At 29.9% G+C, this 21331-nt stretch overlaps 2 protein-coding genes across 20 annotated transcripts in view; both read left to right on the top strand.

The window, feature by feature from the left end:
* LOC107453525 (potassium voltage-gated channel subfamily KQT member 1) overlaps positions 1-7908 on the top strand; it is a 443886-nt gene extending 435978 nt beyond the window's left edge. For all 19 annotated transcript variants that reach the window (XM_071181310.2, XM_071181312.2, XM_071181301.2 and 16 more), the window contains 3 exons: positions 2965-3092; positions 5081-5177; positions 7015-7908. In XM_071181310.2, the coding sequence (XP_071037411.1) occupies positions 2965-3092; positions 5081-5177; positions 7015-7671 (882 nt within the window). In that variant the 3' untranslated portion in view covers positions 7672-7908. The remainder of the gene's footprint in view (positions 1-2964; positions 3093-5080; positions 5178-7014) is intronic.
* A 3559-nt stretch (positions 7909-11467) lies between these two features.
* LOC107453526 (nose resistant to fluoxetine protein 6) overlaps positions 11468-21331 on the top strand; it is a 45939-nt gene continuing 36075 nt past the window's right edge. Inside the window, exons 1-2 of the mRNA XM_087168954.1 lie at positions 11468-11634; positions 16201-16865. Of these exons, the coding sequence (XP_087025080.1) occupies positions 16352-16865 (514 nt within the window). The 5' untranslated portion in view covers positions 11468-11634; positions 16201-16351. The remainder of the gene's footprint in view (positions 11635-16200; positions 16866-21331) is intronic.

Here is a 21331-nt window from a genome sequence, read left to right as displayed (position 1 = left end):
CTTTCTTTTTTCTCAGACAGATCCTATTAAGGTCACAGATTAGTCTTTTGGCCAAGTAAAAGAAATTATTTTTTCTTATTTGGAAAAATATTTGATTGTTTCTAAGTACATATATAGAAAGATATGATTTTTGAATTACATAACATTCAAAATAACATTCAATGTTAATATATTTTGCAATATTAACTAGATAAATCAGATATATACGTTTAAGATATTTCATATTGATCCTAATTGAGTGGATGAATATTAATGGCACAAGAGCTATGCTGTATCCCGTTTAAGATAAAAAAAATCAAATTTCATTTACGCAAAAAGATAACTCAAATGGTGCTAGATATTATGTCTGACGCAGAAAAAGTGTAAAAAGTGATTAAACAAACAAAATGGAAGAGCAATCCATCATAACACTTCGAAAATGTTGGTAAAAAAAAAATTCTCCTTGGGGAATTAAGTTTCAAAATATGACTCAATTCCACGGCTCCCCTTACCGATTTCTTCGAGAAAAAAACTGCAAAAACTCATCCAATTTGTTTATTCCATTATTAAAGATAAAAAAAACTAAAAAAAGATATAATACGGTTTTAAAAAATTTACTTCATCGTTTGTCCAATCTGGCACCATTTCATACAAATAGTCCGAACCCTTCTAAATGTAAAACAGTTTAAAAACGTTCTATACTTTTTTTAATAACCACCATTCTTTAAGCAACATAAAACTTAAGTATGTTTCCTAACACCCTTATGCAACTGAAACGCACTTCTTCAATTCGATTTCTTCGAGCCCGCTTGATCGCTATTCGATTGTGACTGGTTTCCTAATCCAATTGGAACATTAGGCCAATATCGAAGTAAAAAAGTTGCCGGTCGAAGAAACTTCTCTTTTTTTGCAGATCACGTGCGATATATTTCACCTTCACCAATAAAAAAATTCGTACGAGTTTTCTCAACTATGGGTTGGAGGATAATTTTTAACTATTGACTTTCGAATAACGTTTGCTCTTAAAGTTTCGTTCTTATTCTGGATATCTGTCTCAGTAATCATCCGAAACATCACTTAAACTTTAAAAACGGCATTTTTTTAAAAAAGTGATTTTTAAAACAATTGAATAGTTAGTTTAGTTTAGAAAAATAATTTTAAGCGATTTCGAATACCATGATAAAGAGCTTTCAATTTTTATGTTCCCCTCTTTAAAAGTTTCAAGTTCTTTTGATTATAAATTTTTAATTTTTGAAGTATGGTAAAAAAAATACTTTTTTACATTCCTTATAGATAATAGTTTGTAATTTCCAATCTTTTTATAATTTCAAATATCTGTATCAAGAAATGTAATGAAATAATATAATTACAATAACCTTCCAAAAAATGATAAGCAATCCGATATTGGCACTTTATTTTTAGTAATAAATAGCATGAATTAAAAGTGACTACTGTTGAAGATCAAACAATTGTTTTAGATTTCTATCTCAAAAGTACTTTATAAATGCTAATAAGTAATTCGAAGTATTTGCTTCGAATAGTTTAAAAAATAGTATACCATTGCTCAATGAGTGTATTATTAATATAAAATTGTAACGGAGTTCTTGTATCATATTCATATAATAACATGTAACATAATCATATACAGTAACGTATTCATATATTTGCAAGTTTCTATCTTCCTATACCCCTTCGAACTTAGCTTTCGATATCTAGCTATCGTGTTTTCATGTGACAAAAAACGTTCGAAATGTTTTAGTTGAATCAGGAAATGTGCATTTTTTTAGTAAATCGAGAGGAAAGCTCTTGTTTGATCAAATTTTGTTTTAGTTGCATAAGGCTGTGAGAAAATGCAACCTGCAAACGCAGTTGCTGAATTTGAAATTCGCACTGCAAAAGGCAGTTGCAATTCTGCCACTCAATACGAAAGCTCCTAAGCAAAACTTGGCAAACTTCCAATCAAATAAAAAAAAAAAACAATTTTTTTACCGAGTAAAACGAGTATACTGACCATTTTTGCTTAGACTGAGTATTCTCGGCATCATAATTAATTACAATTTATAAAACCTGAAATATAATTTGGGATCGATCACCAGATAATCCGATAGAATGTTAGAGGTTTAAGTTAAAAGACTTTAATTTTTAACATTCAAAACATCATGAATTTAACATTTCAAAAAGGTCATACAAGTTCGTAGTGGAATTTACAAATTTATTATATTTGTGTTGTTGCATTTTGCTAATATTAACAATCATATAAACTGAAATAGTTATTAAATACAATAAAATATTTGTAACAAGATTAAACATCTCGGAGGAGTGCAATTTTGTTAATCAAATCAAACTATAAAAAAAGAAACAGATACGTCGTGAGAAGGAGACATGTTTTAGTCTTTTTTCTGGACATAAAAAATATATCTTTGCTTGGAGCATCTTTAACACTGTATTTTCTTTTAATTTAAAAACTTAGAGCCACATTTTTTCTGAAAGTGGTATTTTTACAACCCACTGTTTTTTTAGTATTGTTTTCCTGGGAGTACAACTAACTAGTAACAAATCTAGTTGACTAGGTTTCCTGGGAGTACAACTAAAGGTAACAAATAACTAGAAAATCCAGTCGACAACAAAAGAATACCATGAAGAATTGTATCTATATGGACGTACATGACGTTTATCACCAAAAGTGCTCTCTTAATCAATTTTAAAATATGTTTTGTAGTTCTATTGTTCAAAAAATTTTACCTTTATAGTTGATCTTACTAAGATTGTATGGAACTCCATGTAGTTCCCCTTGAAATATTAGTGTTATTGTAAATTTCAGATATAAAATAAATAAAAATATACTATTCTAATCTTCAAAGCTCTTTGTACTCTTTTGAGAAACTTTTTTGAGAAAGGATGATAAAATCATTTTTTACAGCATGTAGTTGATATTTATCATAAAGAAACACTTCTTCACTAAATAGATTTCTTATTGTTTCACAGATAAAATATTTCGTTGCCAGACGCAAGTTCAAAGAAGCCCTAAAGCCTTATGATGTCAAAGATGTGATAGAACAATACTCAGCTGGTCACGTGGACCTCCTGAGTCGAGTTAAAAACCTACAATGCAGGCAAGATAATCCCATTTTTTTAATATATTGTATTTAATTAGTAATTAAGTATTTTTGCAAGTATTTATAAGCCATAACCTTACAGTCAAGCTCGAAAATAATTAGGAAAAAGCTGAAGAGTGTTTTAAATGCTTTGGTTAAAGTTGGATTTGGATATCTAATGTTTTCACTCCTCCATCTAATGTTTTCACAGATTTGGATATCTAATGTTTCCTCCAAAATAATTTTTGGACATACATATTGATTCTAAACCAAATCACTTAAAAATATTTTCAGATTTTTTTTGAAAAATATTACTGTATTAAGTTTTCTCATTTGTCACAAGATTAAACTTAAAATTGCAAAGTACTTTTGAACACTGCTGTTAAATGAAATTAATTTCAGTACAAAAAAAGACTACTCCTTTATTCTCATGATAGTTTTTCTCTTGTTCCATCTGATAATTGTCCACTGTCTCTTGTCCCATTCTGAATGTCCAATGTTCTTTTCCCTTATCCCGTAATAATTACTTGGCATGCTATCCTCTTTTGTCTCATAATAGTTATTCTATGTCCATTCATTCTATCTCGCGATAACTATCCAATTTGCTTCTATCTCTTGCATCGAAATATTTATCCGATGTATTTATCTCCTTGGTCTCAAAATAATTATACCTAGTGCTTCTCTCTCTTCCTTCTTAATAATTAACAAATATGCTGTTATCTTTTGTCCCACAATGATTGTCTTGCGCGGTTTTTTATCATAGTAATTATTATATGTACCATTACCTCTTCCTCATATATATTAACCAATTTGATTCTATTTCGTTCGCCAAACGCCAACCCGAAGTACTTTTTCTCTTTGATCACATGATAATTATCCAATGTGCTTCTCTCTCATCTCTCGTAGCTCTATGCTCTAACAGATGCTCTTTATGCTCTAACAGATGCTTATTTCCTGCAGCATTCGCATGATAACAACTTTTTTATAATCCCAAAAAGATGATTTTCTAAGCCATTATGGCTTACTGTTAGCCACTAACTGCTTAAAAACTTTTTGTACTCCCCTGTGGTTGCTTTGGTACTTTACCACTTGAGTTCTCCAGGAACTTTTACAACACATTTTTTAACCAAATTATTCCTTACAAAATATACTCTCCACTCACTATGTAAAAATAATTTGTACTGTGATTTGCTTAATGGATTTTTGCTTCCTCGATATTATTCATCGATACTTTTTACAATAATAATTTCAGCCCTTGTAGAATTTACTTTCTATTCACCACACAAAAATAATTTTCAAAATTACTTGCTTAATCAATTTTGATAGAGCGCCATCAGTATGATGTTTTTAAAAATAACTTTTCATTGTGTTTTTAAGAAATTTACTGTTTTCCATCAATTTATCACGCAATTTATTTTCAGCCTAATAATCTATCAAATAATCAATCTGCACGCACAGCCAATTTTGATAAATATCTATAAATAACTGAACTAAAATACATTAACAAATAATGTAGTAAAAAAAAACACTATGTGCTATTAATTTATGCAAATTGTCTTACGCCATTTTTGCTTGCCCCTTTATAATTTATTTAAGCAGAATAACTTCCTGGAAATAAGTCACATAATCAGTGATTAATGATACAAATTGAAATTTTTCGTCGTATTGAGCATTGACAAGAGAAAAAGTGCAAACTTACTTCCAAACGACAAAAAGCTCGTTTTTCAAAAGTCATACAGAAATAATAAAAGAGTAAAATTTTTTAAAAAAAAGCTGAAAATTTGATTTATTAAATTCTCTAGGTTGGATAACTCAACTAAAAGACCTTTATAATTATTGTTTTTACTTCTAACACAACAAAATTTTCACAAATCTTTGGAATCTTAATTAATGTTGGTTTTGTTGGAACAATGCTTTTAAGAAATTCTCAGCTATCTAAAGTTTATATCTCTGCATTGCAATTTTGATATATTTCAGCAGTTTCATAATATTTGGATTTTTTTTAGGTTAGATACAATATTAGGTAAAGCTGGGTCCAAATCTGTAGACGTATACGAGTCCAAAATTAGCTTAGCATCGAGAATAGTAAAAGTAGAAAGAAGTGTAAGTATAAATTCAATAGTTTTTCCATTAAAAAATTATTAAGTTCTATATTCGAAAAGAAAACTCCGTTTTATCTTTGATATTGAGCGTCAAACATACTTGTGATATAAAACATCTGTAATGAGTGATTTTCTAAATTTTGTTTGCATGTTCTTTTGTTGACTACAAACTATGTAATGTACGATTTTGTAGTATGCAGAAGCTGATTTCGATGAAGTTTTAGATCTAATATTTAATTTGTTGTACCAGAATTCTAGATTTGTAGATTGAGGCAGATTTTATTTAAAACATTCTTTAAAAATAATATACCGTGTCTTCCAATGAGTTATAATAGACTGCTGTCGACGCCGTAAAGTATATTTATAACATCAACTGCGCATAAAATTGAATTTGTTGATTATCTAATAAATCTTACTCGCATTTATTTTGAACAAACCACAAATACCTTTAACAACATTTCCCATGATACACTATCTGAATAGACTGTCTTCGTAAGGAGTGAAACAAAAAGTAAGTCAATAAATCATTAAAATGAATTGGTTTTAATCACACAACGCAACAGGACCAAAACTGAAAGGAATGTGCAATGACAGTTAAAGGAGCTAAAATAATTACAATGCCTTTTATTATTAGTTGTTGCCTTTCCCGGAGACTATTTTTTATTAGATTACTCAAGATACATTTTTAAAAGTTCAGCTCATTAAACAACTCCTTAAATTAAAGGTTAACTATACGCAGTATCATTCGGTAGCAAAAATGATGCTATGGGCTCGCTACCTACTCCAGATTGTCAAAATATACTACAATCAAGTAATTTTCTCCATTAATTTTGCTCTTTCGTACACAACTTTTTTCAATTAGCATTAATTTTCGATTATTTATGTTTATATAAATTTGAAAAGCGTAACTATAAAGAAATTAATCGAAATAAATTTTCAATTAATTTCCTTAGTCAATTCAATTAATTCATTAACGGTAGTTGCTTGAGTCTACGCTCCCAGATATTAGGGCTCAAATATAAGTAACTGTTAACGAATTTGAGTATCAAATTCTTCATGAAATGCTGTTTTGTAAGCTATCAAACATCATTGATGTCCTCTTTCAATTATTTGACTATTGGACTGAATAAAACTTCGAAATTTTTGAATGATTTTTTAGATCAAATTAAAACTTCCCCTTAAACCCGTTGCCAAAGTACCTGGTTCCTAGCACAAACGGTTAAAAGATACGCACAAACAGATGCATAAACTCTTCATTTTATTATTATAAGTGTTCCGCAAGCTTTCTATACCTCTCTTTTCCACCTACATTGGTATGGGATAATCATTTCAAACCCCTTTTGAGTGTAATACTTTGAAGTATAGTTATGCACAGTATGTTTTATTGCCATCCAATGAACAATTCCCCTTTTATATACAGTGTAACGACAATTGTTTCATTTTTATAGGCAACACTGATAATGATCATGTTCTCTACGTTTTGAATTCTGTTAATCTTTGTATATACAGTACAGCAATATCAAAAAATTGTGGAGAACTCAAAACAAGTATTGATCATTGAAACGAGTAATTTTCTGACTGATATAAAAATACAAGCGTTGGAAATGAAATCAGCCTATTACTCAATTTATGCTGAATTGAACCATACACTGTATTCTTAGCACACACTGTAATAATGCTCAACACAGACAATAATAGACTCTATCTAAATCACTTATTAATAATGCAACGAGTTCAAAAATCAACAAGAGGTCCGTCCTTGAAATTCTGATTAACGTTTTTTTTACAATATTTATGTCTTAAATAAAAATGTAATAATTTTTTTTCTTGCATTTTAGATAGAAGACATCGAAAGCAAAGTGGACCAACTTATCGAAATGTATGTGGAGGATCGACATCGTATGTCCAAAATCATCTCAACATTCACTTCTTCATCGTCCTCTCCTCCTCCACCTCCAACCTCTTCCATGCCTCCTCCCGACTCACCACTGCAAGTGACCACGAAGCACCATCACCATCCCATGCAACAAAAAAGCCCCAAGTCCATACTAGTGGACAACAAACAATACAGTGAACCTTCAACCCCTGTTGCCAAGAGCTTCGAGCAACAGCAACAGCAGCGCACCATCCACCGAGGAAACTCGGACCTCAGCCAGAGGTGTTTCAAAAAGAAAAGAGTAACCGTCCGGCACTCACTAGAAGGTGGTGGTGTATCACCATCACCACTTCTTTCAGCCCCTCGTATCGAGATAGAGCCGGACACACGAAGAATCTCTTGTTCTGCAGATTCCGTTGATCCGGCATCTTCAGAGACAGCCAGTACCATGGGAACTGAGCTGGACAGTAGTCTTGAAACCAGTGAGATGGACTCGTGTCCGGAGGAGGTTGCCACCGTACGGCAACCGGATTCGGACACAGAAGTGAGCACGGTGACTGTGGTTATGAAGGAGACTGCGTCTTTGTTGAGGCCATCTCTGCATAACCTTCGGGCGTGATTGCAGAAGCACATTTACAAACACACTCCATCCCAAGGACAAATAAATATCACCGCACTCTCACACATATTGCAAAATGAAATAAGAACATTTGCTATTTTTCTCCTCCCTTCATTTCTCTTATCTCGCCTCATCTGGGGCTATATAACATGTATAACTATAAATATAAATAATTATTGTATATAAAGGTGCAATGTCATGTGATAGTCCTCAATTAAATACTCATCTGCTCCAGTCTGTCTGCCTTTTTTTAAATTCTTTTCTATTTCAATTCATGTTCCATCTGCAGACTGCAGTGAAGGAGTGACTTTGATTGAAACTATATACTATCTCGGGTACTAATAGGTTACTCATAGGTTGCAGTTTCTGTCACAGAAATATTTAGGACAATAATATGTTGGAGACATAAGTAATGTAACATAACAAATCAATTCCACAGATTACAAACAAGCTTTTTAATTTTTTATGTACCTAGACAACATCACCACTTATGATTCTTGATGATTATTTTCCCTTTACTACCATTGCGATTAAGTAACAGGGCATGCTGAGAGTCGCATATGGCTCCCAGCTGTATATATAAACAGATATTTTATATATATGAGACTCATATGCATACAGCAAGGCATACATATGTTCTTTTTCTTTTCATGTGATATTCAATTAGCTATGGTGATTTGGAGCTTAGTGCCCGTATAACTCTTGTCGTTTAGCGATTTTTATGTCGTTGTCCCAGGTAATAGAATCGTACCCATTAAGAAAAAGGAAAACACACACACACACACACACACACACACATATATATATATATATATATATATATATATATATATATATATATATATATATATATATATATATATATATATATATTATTATATATATATATATTATATATATATATATATATATATATATATATATATATATATATATATATATATATATATATATATATATATATATATATATATATATATATATATATATATATATATATATATATATATATACCATAAACCATTACATCAACTTAAAATGTCCTCTCTTTCGGGAGGTAATTTATTAAATGCTAATATCAAATAATTAATATCAATTTTTTATGAACCCGGAAAATGCAGCCTTACACAGTAAAAAATATCCGATCAAATTAAGGTATAAAAGTACCGGCACTCAGGATGCCGGTACTTTTAACCGTGAAATATTATATCGTATTTTTTAATGTAATGCTTATTTAATTTCTGGGATTTTACGGTAATTACTCCTGTAGAAATTACAGTGTATCATATTTTTTATACTGTAGCATATTCCGGTAAAGATAGATTTTACAGTAATTAGATCCAAAATCTTTTACAGTATAGAGTAATATTTCAAAAATTAAATAAATTAAAAATAATCACAGACGCTTTTCCTTTTCACGAAACTGTGCACTTTTTCAATTGACATTTCGAACCGCTGACTTAAAGTGGAAAAATTTTAGTCTAACAGTCAATGTAACTAGAACTCAAAATAATTATAAAACAAAACCATGTTATACGCCAAACAAAATTCGAAAAACAGCCTTTAATATGTACTATTTTCCCATCAATTGTTATTTTTCATTAATTCTGCCACAGATAAATTTTTATTGATTAAATATTACAATTAATTTTACCATAATGAGTTATGGACATAAGTTTACACTTCTATTGAATGAAAAATGTTGGATTACATTATTTCCTACAGTATATAGTGAATGCTTAAATCACGATTTATGTATTCATACTGTTGCAATTTCTAGTTTTTTTTTTTTTTTTTTTTTTTTTTTTTGAAACAGTTGTTAATGTTAAAAAATTATTTGAAAGGAGGAAGATAGTAAGGGATTATTTTTTCCTACTCGCTTTGGAAAAAGTTTTTAGCACATTCCAAAACTTATTTTCGTCAGGGGAGTGCAATTATTTACCTCCCAATTGATACTGATTAAATTTATGGATATCAGTGTAACATATTTTTTTTACATATCTAAGGAGGTTCCTTCACTTGTCAGCCCCCGTATTTGCTTCGCATTCATCATTATTTATTTATTTTTAAACGTTATATATTTCCCACAAAAACACTAAACATTTTTGTCTAAAACTTTGAAATTATAGTTGGTCTATGTAAGAATATGTTAATCATAACGAAATAGACGACAACCTAAATTCGAAAAATAATCATCTGTACTTGAAAAATAGCCATTTTCGTTATAATTTAATAATTATTTTTATTATAATTGAAAAATTATAATTTGTAAAAACTGTTTTTATCGCTACTTATTATGTTTTTTTTTTAATTTCTCTAAGAATGCTGATTTATATTTAGCATCATATAACCTCTCTCTCTCGCTTCTTTTCATTGACATGTACTCTAGTACAAGCTTATAAAGAAAGAGATAAAGATCTCGCAAGAAAAAAAAAAACATTTCAAGAATAATGGATAAATAGTCAATATATAAAGTAATAAAAAGTGTGAAAAAGGATTTAAATATGCAATAACGTTAACGTTTTTGCGTAGCTTTTTATTTAATTTAGCTTAATTTTATATTAATTTTGTATTTGCTAATAATTATCGACTAGACTTAACAATATTTTTAAGACAACATATTTGCTAACGAAAGGAGTTAACTATGTTAAGACAACTATTTCTGGGCCTATTTGATAGTAATTTTTGACGATAATTATTATAATACATAAACTACATAAAATTTAGATACAATAGTTTTAAAAAAATGTTTTGTTTTTTTTCCAATGGCACATTTATTGGACAGTAGTTACTGCACAATAAGAAAAGTGAAATACAATAAAGATGGTAAACTTAATGCAGTAACTTTAGTCCATTAATTCAAAAGGTCTCGGGCTTTCCAATATCGCTCGGTTAGAGAAGACTTGCGCAAAGCAGAACAGTGCGTAATATGGGCGGCATCCATTTCCTCCCCAAGATTACAAAGTGTGCAGATGAGAGAATGAGCAATGTTAATTTTACTGAGGTATTTAAGAAGACAGTCGTGTCCAGTGGCCATGCGGAATTCTGCCTCAGCTCAACGCCTTGGTCCAATATAGGATTTTGGGACTAAATATTAGTTAAATAAAATTACCAATTCAAGAAACACAATTAGCTGTGCTAGAATTTTGTATAATGTTTTCTACAAGGAAACAAAATTCTAGAAAAATTACCAGACTCTATAATAATAACATTTCTAGTAAAATAAATTATTATTATGTTTAATAAAATTCAAATATACGATATTTAAATCAATTATATGGTGCATTTTTTCGTTCTTATGGTAACAATTTATTGGAAATTTTGATTTTTAAAATTATAGTTCTTATGACTACGCATATGTTAAAAATACAAAAAGTAAATTTACTTTTTATGCTATGCTCTAAGGTGTCGTGAGGAAATTAACAAATTTCATCACACATTAGTCAATCATATTTTATTGTAAATTTTTTCAAAACCAAAGCTCTACGGTAAATGTTACCCAGTTTTTTGGTGCTCCCATAGGGCCAGAAACACTTCAAATTTACCATATTCTCAGACTTTCGACCATACAGTTTTTGTAGGCATTATTTTCTAGACAAATTTTTTTCCACAGTAGGATAGTTTGCTAAGAGTCATCAACACTATGAAAGTACGTGTTGTTGTTTCGAATATAAAAGGATTGTGAACGTATATATAAATAGTTACAGTATTTTATGTCTCAAGGCGGTAAGAATTGAGAAATTACGCAATGAAGGAAAAGAAGAAATAAAAATTCACTATTCATCGATAATATCACCTTCTGGACCTCTTCTACATGAAAGAGAATGGAATAAACATTTGTAGTTCTTTGGTAGATCCTTATCATTTATATGAGCAGCTGCCTATCTTTGTAGCACATGAAGTGTAAGTTATTTTCTGTTAAGGATTGAATTCTTTTCATCTGGATTGGAAAACTATGAACAAGTAAGATAATATTAGGTATTTTTTAAATAATTTTCACAAACTCTCGTTGAACAATTTTTTAATGAATTTGCGTTTCATCAAAACTATCTTTTTCATTCCTTTAGAAAGTTGTGCTTTCAACTAGCTTTAAAATTTTTAAATATTCTCAGATTTGCTTCTCTATCTGTAACAACAAATGTTTAAGTTTCAATCACTTTCTTAAAAATTAAATATGCAGGGTGTTTTGTTATGAAACCTTTTAATATATATATATGTATATGGCCAGAAATTTCAGAACTAGCCAACGATCTCTTCCAATATTATTCAATAAATGCTTATTATTTCTAAATAAATCATCTAATAAAAATTTTGGGCTTAAAATTCGATTTTTTTATTAATTATAAATTTTGAATTATTTATTATAATATATTATTACTTTGCGCAAATCTAGTTTTCGGGCAAATGCGGTTTAGTATGAACGCACCTTAGAAATACATCTCATTGTCCTCTATTTACTCTTCAATTTCATATTTCGAAGAATGACAACTTAGTTAAAAATTATTTCGAAATCATTTTTGTACGATATTTGTAAGAACATGTAAGTATATGTTCTATTATATTCCTAATTGTGTTTTATTTTGCATTTTTCTAGAATTTTTGTGATTCTTGCTTGATAAAACTTTTATTTTCCGTTCGGTTACTTTGGTTTTCTTTTGGTACTCCTCACACTATTGTATTAATAATATTTTGTTTTGGCTGTATTAATACAGTATTAGAAAGCACCATTTTTCCAGGTAAAATCGTATGAGCTGATTACAGAATTGTATCTTTTCGTTATTATTTTTTCTAATTTTATTTTTATTTATTATTATTAATTATTATTTTTTAAAAATTTTGCTCAATTTTTAATCAAGTCAACGTTTTTTTTTACCCAATTCCGCGTTTTTGCATTAACTATTGCTAACCGGTGTTTAGTTTTTCTTCAATAATAGGAAGTATTTATGCCCCACTTCAAAATTAAAAATCTGAATCAAGTTTCGAATAGCAAAAGGAAATTACCAATTTAAACATCTCCATTTTGTTTTAATTCATTACTCTCTTTACCCTAAGTGATGCATAAAATGAAAGAAAAATATATCAAGCTTTAAATTATAAATGTTCAATGTAAGACCCTTTTGTTACACAACAAATGTCTAATCTTTAAATATACACATATGTTGTTACATGTAGTCAATTGTTAGCAATACTGCACAAATGCATATTTAAAGTTCTTGTGTTGCATGGTTAAAAAACTGGAAGTGTGGGTGATAGTGCTTTAACCGTAATCATATGGCCTCCAAGAACCCCAGCTCTTAACGCCATGTGATTTCTTCTTATGTGCTTACGTCAAAAACACTGTTTATGAACCACCAAATAATACAAAATAGCTAAAAGAACGTATTTGGGCAAAATTAAGAATGAATGCCGGTATTATCTTACAAAATATGAAAAAAACTTATTAACAGATTAGTTTTTTATCGTGTAACGAAAGGGTAACACACAAATATTTTTAACTAAAAATAAATATTTGGCAAATTTTTCTTCATTTTCGTGCATTGTATCATGTGTAATAGACTCGAAAATATAAATATTTGAAATTCGGTCATTTATTTGCGTTAACCCTTTGTAATAATAATATAATTATACATTTTCAGTTTAGACAACAATCAAATAAATTATTTAACTCTGAGATAAATTTTTATTACTTAAGATTAATTTCATTTATTTTTTATATATGTTACCGGTAAAGTATGAAACGCCGGCATTGTATAGAATGCCTAGGCATTGTATAGAATACTGGATGTTTTTAGGCAAAGTATGAAATGTGAGAAGTATTACATACTTTCCCTAGGCATTATATAAAATACCTAGGCATTCTATAGAATGCCTAATGTTATTTAGGCAAAGCATGAAATAAACGTCCTGATGAGGTTATTATGTAAACGTGTTACTGTGAATGGCCGAAATCGGTGGTTGTTGACTTTCACAATCACATAGTCGCTTTGGTGAATGCCGGAAATATTTATTACATCTGATTTGATATTAATTTATTCTTGGATATAATTACATTTATTCGATATTTTAATACTTACTGACGATATATTAGAAGAAACATCAGTGTTTGGAATATCGTTCAAATTTAGACCGGGCAATGGCACTTGACCTTAAAAAAACATCAGTGTAGGGTATACCGGGCAAATGTATACCGGGCAATGTCACTTGACCGGGCAATGTCACTTAAGGAAAGACATCAGTGAAGGATATACCGGGCATATGTATACCGGGCAATGGTACTTAACTAGACCTATTATGACTAGACCTTTTTAAAATGTCCGAAATATATACTAGGTCTAGTGCCACTGCCCGGTATAAATTTGCCCGGTATATCCTATACTGATGTTTTTTTAAGGTCAAGTGTCATTGCCCGGTATACCCAACACTGATATTTTTTTAAGGTCAAGTGCCATTGCCCGGTATTTATTTGCCCAATACTCCAAACACTGATGTTTCTTCTAATCTATCGTCTGTAAGTATTAAAATATCGAATAAATGTAATCTATCGTCAGTAAGTATTAAAATATCGAGTAAATTTAATTATATCCACGAATAAATTAATATCAAATCGGATGACGTTTTGAATTTGTCATTTTTAAATGACATTTTGACGAATTGGAGATGTATTTTACACTTTGCCAGTTTCTCATTTGGCATTCTATAGAATGCCTAGGCAATGTGTGAAATATAAATCATTTCATACTTTGCCGGCTAATTTTAGGCATTCTATACAATGCCGGATTTCATACTTTGCCGGTAATATATGTATATTTAGTTCATCCTAAGTAATCAATCCAACACTGAGATAAATATTTATTACATTCAATACATTTAATAATCGCTTTATACGTAGTTAATAAAATCAAATATCTGAAACTGAATTAAGATAAATTTCATATAATTTTGTTCGTATCTTTTGTTTATTTTATCATAAGTAACTTTATTATTTACTTCTCATCCCTACTAAGTAATCATTCCAATTATAAATAAATAATAATAACTTAAAATAAAATTCATTACTTAAAATAAATTTAATAATTGCTTTATACATAGTTAATCAAATCAAATATCTAAAATTGAATTAAGATAAATTTTATTTATCTTTTATGCCTGTTTCTAAGTAATCATAAGTAATTATTCCAACACTTAGATAAATATCGTTACTTACGATAAATTTAATAATTGCTTTTTACATAGTTAATATCATCGAGTATCTGAAACTGATGTAAGATTAATTTCATTTATTTTTTTCATATTTGCTTACTTCATCCTAATTAAATATTCAACACTGAGATAATTATTTATTTCTTAACAACAAAAATTTGATATTTATTATTGATAAGTTTATACTTTGGAAATTATTAAATTAGATAAATATTCATTTCTTGAAATATCGGATTTTTTTTAATTTGTTCACAATAATTTTCTATTAATTTTCATTTTTGTTTAAATTGATATTCACTGAGCGCTCTTGAGGAAATGACTTTTTACTTTCTTGTTTTGTTCCTGTGTGTTTTGCTTTTTAACATGTCAATTCACCTCTGCCATTTGAAATAAATAAATAAATATTCACTGCTATAAATCTTTATCAGATACACTTACATGTGAAAATGTTATAATTTTTTATAAATATTATTCAATATAACGTTCTTTCGATTTTTTTTAATCTGTAACTAATTGTTACAATTTAAAATAATTTTAATGACAAAGATCTTTTCTAGACATATGATTTTAAATATTTGTTCAATTTTCAAAATGTACAATCAAATTGTAATTTTAGGTCAAAACGAAAAAAAACTTCTCATATTGTTTCCATACGTTGGAAAAGATTAATATCTTTCTTAAAGTTATTTGTCTCGCTGACAATGTATAGCGACAAGAAGCCTTAAATCACGAATAAGGATCAAGTGACCTAAAACCCTATGCTCGCATGTTTGCAAACTATAATCACATGTTTAAATAAGATCCACTATTCCATATTAAATAATGCTATAATGAACCATTTAAATGTTTAATTCATTTAAACCAAACATCTTGCACCAAAATAAATAGTAATGATAATTAAATAGTAATTAACTCGTTTAGCAGTATGAACTTATTGCAGTTTACTTACTAACTAGTTCTCAAACTTACTCACAAACTTACATTATGAGTTACAACTAAAAGTCGTGGAACAAGATAGTGATTAGCCTTACTTTTTTCATAAATGAATTTTTTACATGAAGAACATTATTTTGTTCCTTATTTTTTTTCTTAGTGGAAATATTATAAATTTCAATTATTTTCACAAGAGGACAGCCCAATACAGACAACTTATCTACATGGAAATTGTGAGCTTTTTTCTAATGAAACCATTCTCCTGAAAGATTTGAAAGTTTTCTTTGCAATTATTTTGCCCCAAGCCTTACATTGATAATTTTGTTTAGATTTTTTTTTTTGGTTATAAAATTATTTTTTTCCTTCTTAATGTTTTTTTTCTTTTTTTTAAACTAGATTCATAAGAAACTCACAAGAATGCATTTACTAGAAAAAGCATAAGAGTACATCCAATGAAGATTTCATAAAAGTTAGTAAGGAGTTCGTAAAAGTAGTGAACCAACGCAGATGAAGATACATCAACACATTTATTTAAATTAGAAGAGATATGCTACTCCTCGTGGATCAATGTAGAGGCACCAATAAACACTTAAAAAATATGAAACTAGTCTTTTACTATTCTTTAATATTTTCACTCATTTCTGTGTTAGCAAGGGGTCAGACACAGGGTTCAAGCGAGGAGAAAAGTCTGACTGAGGATTCAAGAGAAGTAACAAGTTTGGCTCAGGATTCAAGAGAGGTCGCAAGTCAGACTGAAGATTCAAGAAAGATCAAAAGTCAGGTTCAGGATTTAAGAGAGCTCCAAGGTCAAGGCATGAATCTGCTATTGGGTCCTAATGTAAAACGTTCCATACAAAACTATGTGGCAGCTAGCATGTTAAACATTATACCAGTCTCTACAATTCTTGAAAATGCTCAAATATTATTTTTTGAAAGTTTAGAAAAAGAAACAAAAATGGCTGTTAAAAATCACCTGAAACCTAATGTATCTTCAGATTGTTTGGATAGTATGAGAGAGTTCGTGAAGGGACTAAAAGAAATGAGAATCTGGGCAATAGAAAGTAAGTATGATCTTCTTTTAAGAAGATGCTTATTTTCTTAAATAATCAGCACGATTTTCGTGAAGTTGTAATTTTGAAGTAATACTTGAGTTTGAGCAATCTGAAATTTAGAAAAATCGTTTTCCTCCTCTTAAAAAGTGCTTTAATATCTTACATTTACAGACAAATGATGAATGCGAATAATCAGTTTAATGCTAAAAACTGAAAGTATGAAAACGTACGTGAACCTCAATTTCATAGCATATCTCATGCCTATTTCATGGTTTCTTTCTATGTTTTCTCAAGTTTGCTTTTTCATGATTTTATTTTAATAATGAATAGTTTTTCAGTTAAGTCCTTTCAGATATACTTTATATAATCACAACACCCTAAAATCGTGTATTCATAACAAGTACACAACACTCTTGATTAAAACCAATTAAAATTAATTTTAAAGGATCGCATTTCGTGTACATAAATTCAATGTTATCGAAAAGTATTCGGGCACTTTTTCAGAAACGCTGAGGACTCCTGGTGGTTCAAGTTGTTTTTTTCCTTTTTAAAGCGAATGAGATGCTTTTTCACAGTAATATTGGGAGTACAAATTAGTTCGGTCCGTTTTTTGTGATCAAAAATGTATTTATTTCTGAACAAAATGAATGAACAGATTAGTCAAAGTATTGTCCATCACTGGCTACAACTTTTTCCCACCTCTCGGGCAATTTTCGAATTCCATCTCGAAACAATTTGTCCCCTTTTAAGGCGATCCAAGTTAGGAGCCAATTTTCGATTTCTGCGAAAGAAGTGAACTGGTGACCTGCCAAATCATGCTGCATCCTTCGAAACAACGAGTAATCAGAAGGAACAATGTCCAGCGAGTAAGGCGGGTGTAGTGAAATATCATACTTGAGCGTTTCCAAATAATTTTTTACGACTTTTGCGACATCAGGCCGACCGTTATTATGCAAAAGAATAACTTTGTCATGTATTTGTTCGTATTCCGGCCGTTTTTCTCTTAATGCACAGCTCAAACGAATCAATTGTAGCCTATACCGGTCGCCCGCAATGGAATCACCAGGTTGTAGCAGCTCATAGTATACAACACCATTCCCTATTCTTCATTCGCCGTTCTTGAGACGTCAAAAGCATTCCCTACATGATTTATCAGTTGGAGCATTGTCAACATAAACATCTACAAGAATTCGATGTGCTTCAGCTGCATGTTTCTTCCAATTAAAGCAGAAACATAAAACATCCCACAAATGCTGCTTAGTTACCTCAAAATTTGTTCAACAAATTGTTCAAAATATTCGTATTCAACAAAGTAAAAAACAAGGTTTTTGTATGAAACTAAAAGTGGTATAAACTGAATGTTATTGACAGATGTTTAACCTCTCTGAAACCACCGAAACCAGCTCTCACTACATTCATAACAACTGAGCCATCTTTTAAAAGCAGACCGAACTAATTTGTACTCCCAATATATACATTTCATCGTGTGAGACTAGCACTGTTTATCTTACACAAATTGTATTTACAGGCTACAAATTGTATTTTCCTGAATTGTATTTTAGAATGTATTTCGTCATGCATAGCAATTTGCAATCACTTGATTGATAACAAGCAGGTAAAATCTTATTTTGATCCCCACTTTCCTAATCTTCAAACAACAGTTACACTAAGGTAAACAACGTTTAGGAGCACAAAAATATTTATAAATGCAGACAGCTGTTTCGGATGCTCAAAGGGCAACCTTCATCAGTGCAACAGTATATTGTTGCACTGATGAAGGTTGCCCTTTGAGCATCCGAAACAGCTGTCTGCATTTATAAATATTTTTGTGCTCCTAAACGTTGTTTACCTTAGTTTGTATTTTAGCACAAAGGTCGCCCATTTGTGTATTTAATAGTTACACTGTTGTCACCCTTACCAAATTGCTGCCTTACCAAATTTCTTTAGAAATTATTAAAATGAATGGACCTTTGCTTTTTATCGCAATTTTGTGTCTACTTAAGTAATCCATTACATTTTCTTATGATGACCTTTTGTTGATATGTGAGTGAGTGATTTAACTATATTTTTTACCATCGTGTTGCTACAGAGTGATGTCACAAATCAAATGAAAATTTGGAGAATGTCTCTATCTTACCATGATTCACCCTATTATGGATGGCGACTAAGAACTACCCTGTATATCGCGGGTTTAGTACTAAAACAGTTATAGATACTTCTAAACATCCTATTTTTAAAAACTAATGTTTTAAATTATTTAAAGGTAAGGCTTGAGAACTGTCTAATTTCGCTGGCTTCCACTATGAATGATAAGAGTTAGTTGTGGATTATAGTATTTTAAAGCTCTCTACTTAATCATTAAAATGCCCTACACTAAATCGAAACATATTGGATCAAATGGTGTGCTGTACGCATTAGCAAAGTACTCTACCCCCATTGGCTAAGTACTGTACACATGTTAAATTAAAAAAATAAACATAGAAAGTAAGATAACCAAAATATTATATAAACTTGGTAGCTATCAGATCTAAACTACCTTGAATTTAGTATAGAGCTATGCACAGTAAAAAAAAAATCATTATTCTAATAATTTTTTAAACGTTGGTCGAATTTTCATTCTATAATGATATGTTTATTTTGACACAAAAACACACTTTTTCCAACGAAAGATCCTAACTTTTTATTGTATTCAATTTTAAGTAGAAAATAGCGCATGAAACCAAATATTATAACATTTTGACAATTAAGATGATCTAACAAAAGCAAATGAACATTTGGCGTAGAAAATAGGCATTGATCGAAACAAATTTACGTAAAGCATCATTTGGAAATCGTGCAACCTTTGAGTAGCAAATTTCGTCAACTTACAATTTGTTGTTGTTGTTGTTACATTTATCACTTATATCAGCAAGCCTGCTTGAAATCACTTGAATTTTTAAGGCAGAGGGGCGGGGGATTCTTGTTTTTCAGTGATGCCAGCTATGAACAAGAATACGATTTTGCCACACACACCCGTTTATAGGGATTACCCATTCATATATCCATTCATATATCCACAGATCATGATTTCGACCTGAATCAGAAAATGTTCAGTCACCAATTCAGTACCCCCAGAGGTATTGATTTGTTATGGGAATTTAGAGAACTGTGATACCCCGATGCATTTAACGTGTACAAGTCATCATTTAATACACGGAGATTATTCGGCCGGCTGGAATTGAACTCTCATTATCACGAGCACGAGTCCAACTTTCTACCAACCAGGCTATCTCGGCCCAAGTTACAATTTTGTACAGTGCAGTAAATGCGGCGTCAAATTTGAAAAATAAATAAGAAAGTGCAGCAAGAATTTTTAAGTTATTCATTGCGTGAACTTATCAATCGGTGCGGTGAAAGAAATCTGACCCAAAATTAATCAAATAAATAAAAAGAGGTTGGAAGATTTTCTTACTTCAAATATAAATCAGGAAAAGAAGTATTTTTTTCTCTTTTTTTCAACTATTTAAATTCAAAAAGTGAAATTCTTTTGCCGAATCACTGCAATATTCCTGGATTTATATAGGAAAAAATTTCAATTTAACTTGCACATATTAAAAAAAGAATAATAATATATGTTCGTCTTGATAGAAATATGTTTTTACATACATAAATAAAACTTAATACGATTGCTCTGAATTCAATTAAGATTAGATACTATTTAGTTCCTTCATTCAAATAAATAAAAGAAATGTATAACGAAAAAACAGGGTGGAACAAAACAAGAAACACGCCCTCTGCCATAAGCATTCGCTTGATTTCAAGCAGGCTTGCTGGTATGGGCAAGTGGCTTAAGTAACAACAACAACAGAAAGGATTAACTCATTCATTTACAGACTAACTCGAATGACGTAAAGTATGAAGCGCTGAAATTTGGCGATATTTACATAAAAGCGATATAATCAAAACTTTTATACCTTACAATTCAAGAGATTTTTCATTGATAAAGAAATATTGATTCATTAAAAAAATATATTTATTTTATTTAAATTCCTCATAATATTATACCTTTGAGCCAATGCTTTATAACATTTTGTGTAAGAATTCTTTTAATGTAACGAATACTAGATAAATGTAACGAATACTTAATGTAACGAACACTAGACGAAGCACACAATATGAAACTTGATTCGCGCCTAAATATTTTACTAAGTACTTATTAATGTTGAGAGAATTCAAACAGATTATCGATGTCATTAATCTATTATAAAAAATGTAATTTATTGGACAAAATACACAGCATGGAACTTGATTCTCGCATAAATATTTTGTGAATTACATATTATTATTTAGAGAATTCAAACTATATTTCAATATTTTATTAGACACATTAATATTAATAAAAATTCAAACAGTATTCCGATATGAGCGAGATTGCTGATCGATAATAAAAGTAGATCATTAAGAGGACAATACGAAACTTGATTCGTGCCTAAATG

The sequence above is a fragment of the Parasteatoda tepidariorum genome, chromosome 8, assembly GCF_982258835.1.
Source record: "Parasteatoda tepidariorum strain Cologne lab strain chromosome 8, Ptep-v5.0, whole genome shotgun sequence".
In the NCBI taxonomy this organism is placed as follows: domain Eukaryota; kingdom Metazoa; phylum Arthropoda; class Arachnida; order Araneae; family Theridiidae; genus Parasteatoda; species Parasteatoda tepidariorum.
Note: the sequence above shows the minus strand (reverse complement) of the source record. Positions and strands in the feature narration are given on the sequence as shown.